Here is an 11891-nt window from a genome sequence, read left to right as displayed (position 1 = left end):
TGCAGAAACTTCAATTCGTACAAAATATGGCAGCCAGGTTGGTTGTAGGTACATTGAGAACCGACCACACCTGCTCTGAAATCTCTTCATTGGCTGCCAATTAGTTTCCGCGCAAGGTACAAGGTGTTGGTTATTACCTTTAAAGCCCTACATGGTCTGGGCCCAGACTACTTGCAGGAGCGCCTTCCTCCACATAATCCACCTCGCACAACTAGGTCCTCTGGGAAGAATCTGTTGCAACCAAAAGCGGGCCTACCCCTGATTCTACCCCCCAGTATACTCTCTCTCCCCTCCTTCGTCAGCTGGTTGAGCTGGCATGAGTTTGCTTGTTTTTATTGTAATGTTTTTAATGTATTTTAATATGTTTGATTGTATGGATTGTTTGTTGTACACTGCCCTGATTTCTAGAAGGGCGGTATAGAAATAAATTATTATTATTATTATTATTATTATTAGAAGACCAGACTGGTTGCGGTGACCCAGAGGACCTTTTCATCTGCCATTTCTAGGCTCTGGAACGACCTGCCGGACAAGATCCATCATATTACCACTCTAGAAGCCTTTAAAAAGGCCATTAAGACAGATCTCTTCTGGCAGGCCTTTCCAGATTAACCCTCCTAGATTGGCCTCCACCTCACTGACATGGCTGGCCCCGTTCCCCCCTTGAGGAAGATACTTGCCCCGCCTCAAATCTACCCAAAATTTTAAACAAATATTTTGTACAGTACTTGAATTTTTCAATTAAATTTAATTCTTTTGTTGTTTAATTTCTATTTTATTGTTCTTTGGTTTATGTTTTTATGTTTGGGGGGAGGGTTGGGAAGTAAGATTGTTTTTAATTTTGAACTTTTATTTTTATATTTTATTATTATACTTCTGTTGTAATCCGTCTTGATTCCCCGGGGAAAAGATGGAATATAAATTATTATTATTATTATTATTATGATGCATAAAAGCATTTTTTGCGGTGATAAATGCCACCTATATATCATTTTATACACATTTTCTTTGATATCTTGACTGGTGGTATATTTCAGTTTTTTATTCCATATATCCTCCCAATGTCGTAGATCTATATTATGCCCTTCATTTTGTGCCCATTTAACCATATTTTTATTATCTCATCTTCCGTGTCCCATTTCAATAGCAGTTTGTAACATTTTGAAATCATCTTTTTTGCATCTGTTTCTATAATTTCCTCCCATTCTGATTTTTTAACCTGAATTCCTTCTAATTTCATATCCACTTTAAACCTCTCCTTTATTTTATGATACAAATACCAATGGCTGTATTGCCATTCTTTTAGGATATCAGATGTTATCCCAGCACAATACACATTCAGCCAAAACAATAGGTGAACCACAGTCAATATTAACATCTTATCTATATAACATAGACATATGAACATATTTTCAAAATGTTGCATACTTTTAACGGCTCATTGTGAGACACAAACTCTTCAGGTTTTTCCAAAAAATTATCTCTGTTTTCTGGATTTGCAAAATAATAATATTTTTCTTTATATTTAGCTGTGTTTTCAGTAAATCCTGGATGTAGGATAAAGTTTTCCTTCAGAACCACTGGACAAAAGTGCTTGGTGTCTCCCATATGTCTCTTCTTCATAGCAACTTTTTCTTCATCCTTACAACCGCAAAATATTTCAGATAAAGCATTGAGTATTACTATGATGAATCTATAAATGTAGTCCAGCCAACTGATCATGATCTGCAAAACCGATAAAATAAAAGGCTGAATATCCATTATAAAACTTATGGAGGCCTTCACCTAAGATGTGATCAGTGTTGTCAGTTCTGACAGTGCTGATAACTGGCAAGTAGCGAGGCGAAGATGGGGTGATGAAGGAGAATGCTTCATCTGAGCCAAGCAAACACTTCTCCTTCTCATAAGGCTCTGACTTATCTGACTAAATATACTAAGCGTTGGTGCTAAGATTGCACAATGATTTTTGCATTCTTGGAAGAGTTGATCAGTGATCAGAGAATTATTTTTACTTGGGGCAAGCTTTCACTTGATTGCAACAATATGGAGTAACATGCTGGCAATAAGTAGTACAAGCAAATTCTTTTAAATCCCAGCAAAATGTAAACATATAGCAGCCAGTCAGTCTAGTACTCCCTAGTGCAGAGGTGACAAATTCAAATGGTTTGGATGAGCAAATTTTGTGCTCTGCAAACATGGACTGGGATGGATATATATACACTAAAGGCTCTTACAGAAATATAGCACTGTGATTCCACTTTAACTGCCACGGCTGCATCCTGTGGAATCCTGGGGTTTGTAATCTGAGGCACTAGAGCTCCTTGGATGAAAGTAAGGTTTTTTTTTAATGCTCTAGTTTCAAGAATATGGTTTTAAAATTACAGATATAAACAATGTATCAAATTTACCCACTGTTTACCTCTTCCTCTTCTTCATCAGTATCTTCATCTTCATCCTCCTCCTCCTCCTCCTCTTCTGCCAATGCCTCTGCTTCAGCCTGCAAATCTTCTTGTTCTTCATCCTCATCTTCAGGACTTAATTCCCAGGCATGATACTTAAAAGGTTCTGTTACAGATTTTCAACTTAAAACCATTAGTGCTTTTCCCACTTTCTTTTTTAAAAAGTAAAGATATACACAATCAAGACCAGAGATAAATTATGACAAATCGTTTTTTTTTTTAAAAAACTGGTTGGTTACCATGTTTTCCTGAAATAAATCATCTGCTTAAATTATACATAAAACATCAGCTATGTACATGTAAATCTGTTGGAAAAGTGAGAGATGATTAGATACAATTTTGCAGTGGATGTCAGATTGTTTACATTCCAGCCTGTAATCATATAGATGTATTCATACTCCAAGAATAATAATGATGACATACTTGGATGAAAACCAGTGTTGCCAACAAGCCTCGAAGATAATTCCCGGAAATGTTTGTCCAAAACCCGCTGAATCCCCCCAGATCACATGGAATATTCAGTCACAATTCCCAGAAAATTCCCATAATGTGAAAATGGTGGATATTTTGCAAATAAATGTAAACATAATTGAATACAAATAATTGTAACTTATTTCAACTCTCAAAATCACCATTGAACCAAACAAAGAATGTTTCAGTCCTTTTAAGATATTTATTTTGACATGAAGGGGGTTCAGGAAGCTTTGTGCCAAATAGAAATGTGTTAGGCTGCAACCGCACTGCAGAAATAAATCCAGTTTGACACCCTTTTAATTGCCATGGCTCAGTGCTAGGGAATCCTGGGAATTCTAGTTTTCGGAGACATTTAACCTTCTCTCTCAGCAAACTCTGGTGTAACAACAAACTACAGTTCCCAGGATTTCATAGCACTGGGCCATGGCAGTAAAAACAGTATGAAATTGGATTGTCTCTGGAGTCTGAAGATGCAGCCTGAGTTGGGTCCAAGACACACTGCAGAAATAAACCAGTTTGAGACTGCTTTAACTGCCCTGGCTCAGTGCTAGGGAACCCTGGGAAGTGTAGTTTTTTGAGAAAGAGTTCTGGTGCCACAATGAACTACAATTCCCATGCATCTGAGGAAGTACGCTTAAGTCTAGGAAAGCTCATGCTGCCAACTTTTCTTTCAGTGAGACTCAAAGGTGCTACAAGATCTCTCTATCATCATCACCATTATTATTATCATTATTAAATCCAAATGCAGCTGAAGAACTGGACTTAAATTGGCAACACTGATATCCTGTAGACTCATTCTCTGGGGCTGTGATCTGGAAGCGTGGAGGCAATTCCCTTGTTCAACCAGGGAATCCTGGGAATTGTAGTTTGTTGTGACATGTTGAGACACAGCTTTTACTGGCAGCCAGGGCTCCATGCATGAAATTCTGGGCTTGGTGGTTTGTTATGCCCAGAATCCCATCATTGCAGGGAGCCTTGCAGTTAGAAGCAGTGCCAAACTGGATTATTTCTGCAGTATGGATGGCAATGGAAAAGAGAACGAAAAGAGAGCCACAAAACAAAATTATTGGAAGACAGGGCAGGGATGCCAACTTACCAGGTGCTCTGCCCATGCTCAGAGGCATATTTAATCACTAACACACACACACACTCAGGGACATCACATTCACATCACACAACCCAAATGGTCCTCCTCACAGTACAACAACGACCCTGAGAGGTAGGCTTGGGGCACTCTGCCCAAACTCAGGAATTCAGAAATTCAAATGTCCCTCTCAGGCACACACACAAGTCCACAACATCAAGCCATGATGCCATGATCAACTATTGCCTTTGTGTGCCTTAAAACTTATTTCTTACTTGGAAATCTAAGGCAATTGAGAAGCCAGCCAAGATCCCTCACTCCCCGCCTCACTCCAGCACTGCAGCCACTTTGTTTCCCCTGGAGCCTGAGAATGCCTGGGGGGGAGGCAATCACTGTCCTCTTTCTGATTGGCTGAACTATTCCTCCAAACAGTTGGGGTTGGTGGGGCTTGCTCCCTCCTGGATCTCAGAGAGAGAGAGAGAGAGAGAGTTTTTTCTCCAGCCCTCTTGGCTGAAAACTGTTACACTCCAAAGGGTTTTGGTTGCTCTGCAGCAGGCTGCAGCTGAAACGGGTCAAAGGCATGGAAAAGGCACTGAATTAGAGCAAGGCGCGGAAATCACACGAAAAGCTCTGAAAAGTCCCCGTTTTCGCGTGAAAGTTGCGAAATTGGCAACACTGATGAAAACTTAATGTGTGTAGCACAAGGAGCAATGAAATTTTGATCTATCGTTGCTTGTAGCAACAGTGTACTAGGGGAAAATGTCTAAAATAAGCTCTACCTGTATGTTTCAACTTCATTGTTCCTTATGTTTCGGGTTGCCATAAGTCAGGACCTCCAAACCGGGACAATATTTTCAAATGTAGGACATGTGTTTTTTTTTAAATGGAGGACATGCGAAAAAATTGATGATTTTTTAAAAAGGTTAATATAAATGCATGTTTCTTAGGCATGATCAAAATGGAGGATATTTGGGCATTATTCCTAGACAGATGGCAGAAATGTAATTCCCTTTCTGGCCAACCCCCCCTCTCCCATTCCAAAACACACACGAAGCACATTGGGGCATTTTCAAACTGACTCACACAGCTAGCTCTTTGCATGCTAATAATAATAATAATATTGATAATCATGGAAGGTCCCTTTGCAAACTGACTCACACAGCTAGGTCTTTGCATAATAATAACCACCACAACAATAATAATGATGATGATAATCATGGAAGGTCCCTTTGCAAACTGACTCACACTGAGGGAAGCCGAAAACGTTCCCCCCCTCCCCCGGCCCCTTTGGTTCTCTCCTCTACTGCCTCAGTCTGCCGCTGTTGCTGCTTCTGCTTTTGCTGCTGCTGCTTCAGCAGCTGCTGCCTGCCGCCTCAGTCCCTTGACAGCCCACGTGGCCGCAGGAAGTAAACAAAGGAGAGCTCCTTCTCTTTCTGCTGGGTGGCCAATGGGGTCAGAGAGCTGGAACAGCCCCGCCCCCTCCCAGCAGTCACAGACTCCTGAAGCAGGGAAAGGACTGTTCTGCTATTGGCCAGCCTGCCAGCCATAGGAGGAGCTCCAGCCTCCGACAGAGCCCTAGGCAGCCAAGGCACGGTAACAAAGCCTGGGGGCGGGGGCAGACCTAGGACAAACGCCAAACCGTGGCGTGACTGTGCAGAATGGTCCAAAAACGGGAAATTCATGCCTCCCACCGGGTTATGGCAACCCTGCTTATGTTCCTAATTTATATTATATGTTGCGAAACTTAACTTACTGGGTCTCTGGAATATAACAAAGTGTTGTTGTTGTTGTTTATACTGCTGGGAAGGTTAACCTCCAAAGGTCACATTGTCTTTTCTGCAGGAAGTTTTAGTAGTACAATGCCCCCATGATCCCTGAGATATACAGTTCTGCTTTAAAACAAGGCATGCAAAACACCGCTTCCCTGCAGCCTGAAAAGGGGTGTCCTGTGGCTTCAAGCCCCAAGGACACCCCGCGGCGGCGGAGAGGAGGAGAAAGGGGCTGCTTGGCCCCTTTCTCCCTTACTTCGCTGGGCGCAAGCATCTGAAGTCTGCGCCCAGCAAAACGGAGCTCCTTCCTGGTCCGCGAAAAGGGCGCACTAAGCGCCCTGGCGCGGACCGACGACGTCACATCCGCCCCATATAGAGGCGGCGCGGTCGTGACGTCGTCATGGCGGCCCCCATGTGGAAGGGGAGCCGCCATTTTGTACGGACTCAGTCCGTACTAGGGTTAGGGGGGTGCGGAAGCACCGCACCTTCCTAACCCTAGTACAGACTGACTCCGTACTTTCATGGCGGTGTATAACCCGCCTATATACATTATTCTGAAGCTGATGAAAACTTCCAGAGATGTTAAATGGCTTTCATACAATGTATGTGCACCCTACTCATCCCCCCCCCCAAAAAAAAACATTAACTAAATTTGGGCAGCACGGTGGCAGGAATTAATGAGTAGTGATGGGGCAGCTGGGATTCTGGGCTGTATGCGACCTACAAGCCACATCTTTTCAACCCAGTCCACTTTATTTCTAACCATCACATTATCAAGGCTGGGGCATCACTCAATATTTCTCTAGACTCAAACCCTGAAGCAAGTAGCCTCCTTCCCCAGCTGTCAGACCCATGTAAAAACGATCTGCCTCAAATATCACAATCACCCAATTCCACTCATGACAGAACCTGCTAAGGGTCAGAGAGTAAAAGGTTCTTAGCATAAGTTGAACACTTTAAGGCCCTTTCAGGCATGACAAGCAAAACATGCTAAAATTCTCTCTTCTACACAACCAATAATGAGACAGGAACCTTGTCCCTTATTTCACCTGACAACCCTATTGCAAGGATCTCTCCTTTCTAGTCTTCCCCATCCAAACAGTTGTTCTTCTAGCCCCACTTCCACGTGGGAGAACAAAACCCATTATGCTAGATCTAAAATGGGCATGTGTCTCAGTGCCCTGATTACCAGCTGACTTTCATTATGCTCCTTTCCTCTACCATGACAATGATAACTTAAAGGAGCAAGCAGAGAGCATGCCTAAGCCAACAAACTGACTCTTTAAAAAATCTATATTAAAAATCAAGAAAATTATTCAGTTGCATGCATGCACATTTATTGTTAAGATTTTTTTCTTTTCCTGTTTTCCAATTGGTAGTTATTGATGCAAAGTACATACTCCATAAAGACAAAAACTGTTGATAACATACTATTTTCAGTTACAGGCAGGAAGTAATATTCTTTACACTTATCTTTAAATCAAAATTTAACAATAACTTTATTAAAATATCCCATCAAACACTTTCATCTTTTTGCAGTTTAATATCACCCATTTTTTTTTAGATTTTAAAAAATAGTTTCTATCTTCAAAGTCTCCTGATTCAGAATGAATGTAAAAATTGGAGAAAATTACTTACTTTCCATAGCTAAAATGCTCCGGTTAAACAGCATGTCTGGAGTTTGCTCTTCAGTTTCTAATTCAACAGTCTGAACTAAAGGTGTCTCTGCAATTGCTGCCTCCATTTTTTGCCAACTTAACATAAATTGAATAATCTTCTTTTTAAGTGGCTCTATTTCTACCACATCTGGGAAACCATCTTCAGGATATTCAGGCATCTTGACTCCTGAACAAATAAAATTTTATTTCAAGAAACCATTTAAAACTGTATGAATTATATGAGTGCTTCTTTTTCTGCTGTTTAGGCATTGCCAGAGCCTCAAGATTTGCTCTCATTGGGGCAAAGCAGATGGGGCAGTAGGAGCAGCCAGAGGCCACTCCTGCCCTGATCGCCATGGGACCAGTATGGGTCCATGGCAGCTAGATGCTGTGGTCCTGAGGACGCCTGCTCCCATGATCCTGAATGGGCTGCAAAAAGGAATGGTGAGAAACTGCTCCTTTGCAGCCAGTTTTGGGCCACATTTGGCGGCCCCGGTGTGGCCTCTGCGCAGTTCCGAGTGATCGGGGGGGGGGGGCGTCATCTGCACACCCCACCCCAGATTGGCCCAACGGTGGCCCTTTCGGGCCATCTGTTTAAGACTTTAGTCACATGCAACAGGTGTCAGTCCAGCCACATGTGCACACCTGGCAAGTTGTGGTGAAGACAAAAGAATTCATCTTTGTTCTCAATTTATGTACTTGCACATATCTCTCCCCATATTCCAGAACAGGATTGGACAGCTGTGGATGGTGGGGGCTATTTTTCACCCTTGCACACTTCCCAAAGTCCACAGTGACTGGATGTCAGCCTTTCCAGGTATGAGGGGTTCTTGGGAGTTGTGGGGGCTAAACTGATGTATTTCGAAGCATTTAAAGTTATTTTGAGGGAAAGGGTAGGGTGAAAAATCAATCTTTTTCAAAAGAATTGGGGTTTCTAGAAAGTTGTTGGGATTTTAGAGGTGTGAAAATGTGGCCACAGAGGCTGCACTTCTTCCACTCCTCCTCTAGTCACTGGAAGGTAACGCAGTGGAGTGGGAGGATGTGACTTCTACTGAGCTAACAAGACAAAGAAGAAAGTCTTCATATCTCCATTCAGAATGCTATATAGAACTGGTGTAAGAGCTCACTAACTCCTATGCCTACTCTTTTGTACAGTTGGAGTTCTACTGTTCTGTAATCTAAAGGAACATAAGGTCAGAAGCAGTTCTATTTGGTGTGTCTCTTTTGGGTCTCTGTGTGATATGATTCATTTTTCTTTCTAATTACATTTTTCAATAGCCAGGTTTATTGCCTTGTCTGCAGTACTGCTGAGGATGGGAAGAATGGAGCTCCAATAACACCAATAATTTTGCATGCAGTTATTCAATAACCTAGCAGGCCAATTCAAGTGCATAATCTGTTTGTTTTAATTGAACAAAGCAAATAATTTGTATAATTATAATTTAAATAGCAACCAAAAGCTATATTTCTGGCTAAATATAACGTAAGGACAGCAGCATGGAAGGAGTAAATGAAAAAAAAAATTAACCTAGTTCAGATGCAATGCTTCTCAGTTTTTCAGGCGGTGACTCAGATTTTTCCTCACTTTCAAGGTGTTCTGTTGATTCTGTGAGAAGACAAAAAGTGATGATTCCTTCTACACATTTTAGATGTAGAACATTTAGTCCTCTAGTTGCTTTAAACTACAGCTCCTACAGTCCTCTACCATTGACCATGCTGTGCAGGGCTGATGGCAGTTACAGGCCAAATGACTGCTGCACATTATTTATAAGTAAAAGTTCAACAAGATAGCAAAATATTAAAGGAAGTTTGCATACAAATACAATATTGTAATATAAAAATACAGGGTTGAGGAAAGGGTTGACACACTCCAAGGTGTAGATTCTAGTGTATGTTATAAGCAGAGTGGGTTGGCATTCATGTTTCACATAAACATAATTCTAAGATACTTACTGCATTAAAATTAGAGCAGCTCCTTCAAGCTGCATGTTTATTGATGACTGTGCATGTATGTGAAATACATGAATATCTTTGAAAACTTATCTTGGTCTTCACCAGAGACCAACATCAAGGAGTGATTGGTGCAGTTCCAGAGCCCCATGAAGTCCATTAGTGCTGAACCTTGTACAACCACTACTGAGGAGAAGTAGTAGTAATTGTTGTTGCTGATGATAAATATAAACTGGAAGAGTTGACTTCTGCTCTGTCCCCCTTATTCTTTCATATGTCCTCTCATTCATTCCTGAAGAAGAGGCTACCCTTGCTTCTAGAATCAGTTCTCTCACTTGTATGAGAGGGAGAGAGGTGCAACACAGCTACTCATTCACCTGTCTCCTCTCTGAGTACCAGATTAAAGTCGAATCCTCAATAGATACCAGAGGGAAATAACTGGTGAGTCAGTGGACATGGTAGCAGCTATATACTAGTATTAGACCTAGACCTTTGATACACACCTAGACTACTGAGGTGCTGCATGAATGGTGGCCAGCAGTTGGAATAACTATATTGTCGCCTTTTTAGAACTTCCAGCAATAGAAAGAGAACCATCTTTGCTCAGTACATTTTTATATTTTCCTTGCTTGCTAGCAAAAATGCAAACCCTATTTTTAATCACCTTATCCTACAAACCTCTTGCTTTCAGCAACACACCTAATTTATTAAAATGTAAGATTCATGGTTATGAATTTGATTTGAAATATGTTTATTTAATGTAAAATAAAAAGATGAATAAAGTACTGGACCTGGATGTTGGAGATCCAGGTTCAAGTTCCCACAGCGCCATTAAATGCATTGGGTGACCATAGGACACCCACTATCTCTCAGCATGCTCTACTTCACATGGCTACAGTATATTTATTTTATTTCATCATTAGAGTAGGAAAGTTAAGTTAGTTCCACAGTTAAAGATCTGCAACTGAAAAGTAGTTAGGGCATCAATATCAAGATGGTCCTATGTTCTACACCAGGGGTCGGCAACCTACGATCCGTGGGCTGGATCTGGCCTGCCGAGGCCTTTCCGCCGGCCCCTGCGCAGTCCTACCACCAGGAGGGGAAAGGTCGCGCGAGACTTCGTCGCCATTTTGAAAATCAAAATGGCGGCAGAGGAGGAAGAGGGCCGCACGGCCTGGGGTGGAGAAGGCAAAGGGTGAGGCCCCGCGGCGCCCTCCCCGCCGGGCCCACGCCGCTCTCCCCACCTCCCTGCGGGGCCCCGCACAGCCCTCCCTGCCTCCCTGCGGGACCTCGTGCTGCTCTCCTCGCCTCCCTGCGGGGCCCCACAGAGCCCTCCCTGCCTCCCCACGGGGCCTGCGGTGCCCTCCCTGCCTCCCCGCGGGGCCCACGCCGCCCTCCCCGCCTCCCTGCAGGGCCCTGTATGGCCCTCCCTGCCTCCCCGTGGGGCCTCACTTGGCCCTGCGCCACCCACCTCCCCCTCTGCCTCCTCCGAGGTGGGGGCAGCAGGAGGAGGAAGAGGAGGAAGAGCAGGAGGGGGCAGCAGAAGGTGGAAGAGGAGGAAGAGCAGGAGGGGGCAGCAGCAGGAGGAGGAAGAGGAGGGAGGAAGAGGAGGTGGGGGCAGCAGGAGGAGGAAGAGGAGAAGGTGGTGAGTGGCCAGAGGCCACATGGTTTTTTTTATTTTATTTTGCATTCTTTTTAATTGCTAACAAGTCTCCCTTGCTTTGACAATGATAGTGTAGTGATGATGAGTCAGCTTGAGAGACGTGCAACTACTGTTTCTGAAGCCGAGAGAGTGTCACCTTCCAAAGTGTGTTTTGTGTGCTTTTAATGCTAACAAGTCTCCCTTGCTTTGACAATGATAGTGTGGTGATGGTGATGATGATAATGATATGAGTCAGCTTGAGAGGCATGCACGCACTGTTTCTGAAGCCAAGAGAGTGTGACTTTCCAAAGTGCCTTTTCTGTGTGTTTTTGGTTCTTTAATGGTGATATTGATATCAGAAAGCCTCTGAGGCAAGGCCAATGTAAATTGCTGTGATTTTTACAAACCCATGCGCAGTGAAGAAAAACCAAAGTCCCTTGACCAAGTACACACTTCTGAGAAGTACACTTGGTGCAAGAACAGTGAAACCACCTTGACATGTTCAATATGCATAGCCATGTTAAACCATGCTAAGTGTTAAACCCAAGGCGTTTGGTTATGGAATAAGCCTCTGAAATATGCAAGAGGCCACGTTAAGTAAAGCCATGTGAAATGCACAAATGTGCTGTTGTGTGTGTTTTAGATTGCAGGTTGGGGGTGTTTGTCCAGAAAGGGACTGAGGAGGAGAAGGTGGGCACACGCCTCCTCCTCCTTGCGAGGCTTTGGTGGAGGCTCCGCCCCGGTGTCTGGCTCCACCCCCGGAGGGTGGAAGCTCCGCCCCCAGCATGCAGCCCTGCCCCTGGAGGGTGGAAGCTCCACCCCCTGGCTTCGGTGCCCCGACTTGTCTGAGGGACA

At 43.3% G+C, this 11891-nt stretch overlaps 1 protein-coding gene across 8 annotated transcripts in view; it reads right to left on the bottom strand.

The window, feature by feature from the left end:
• Nucleotides 1-11891, bottom strand: part of AK9 (adenylate kinase 9) — a 102696-nt gene that overhangs the window by 40355 nt on the left and 50450 nt on the right. For 6 of the 8 annotated variants that reach the window (XM_042454234.1, XM_042454208.1, XM_042454217.1 and 3 more), the window contains exons 22-25: nt 8973-9050; nt 7425-7631; nt 2420-2565; nt 1429-1725 (exon numbers count right to left, since the gene is read on the bottom strand). In XM_042454234.1, the coding sequence (XP_042310168.1) occupies nt 1429-1725; nt 2420-2565; nt 7425-7631; nt 8973-9050 (728 nt within the window). The remainder of the gene's footprint in view (nt 1-1428; nt 1726-2419; nt 2566-7424; nt 7632-8972; nt 9051-11891) is intronic. The other 2 variants (XM_042454244.1, XM_042454267.1) reach the window with 2 other exon arrangements.

The sequence above is a fragment of the Sceloporus undulatus genome, chromosome 1 (assembly GCF_019175285.1).
Source record: "Sceloporus undulatus isolate JIND9_A2432 ecotype Alabama chromosome 1, SceUnd_v1.1, whole genome shotgun sequence".
NCBI lineage: Eukaryota > Metazoa > Chordata > Lepidosauria > Squamata > Phrynosomatidae > Sceloporus > Sceloporus undulatus.
This window is presented reverse-complemented; position numbering and strand designations above follow the sequence as displayed.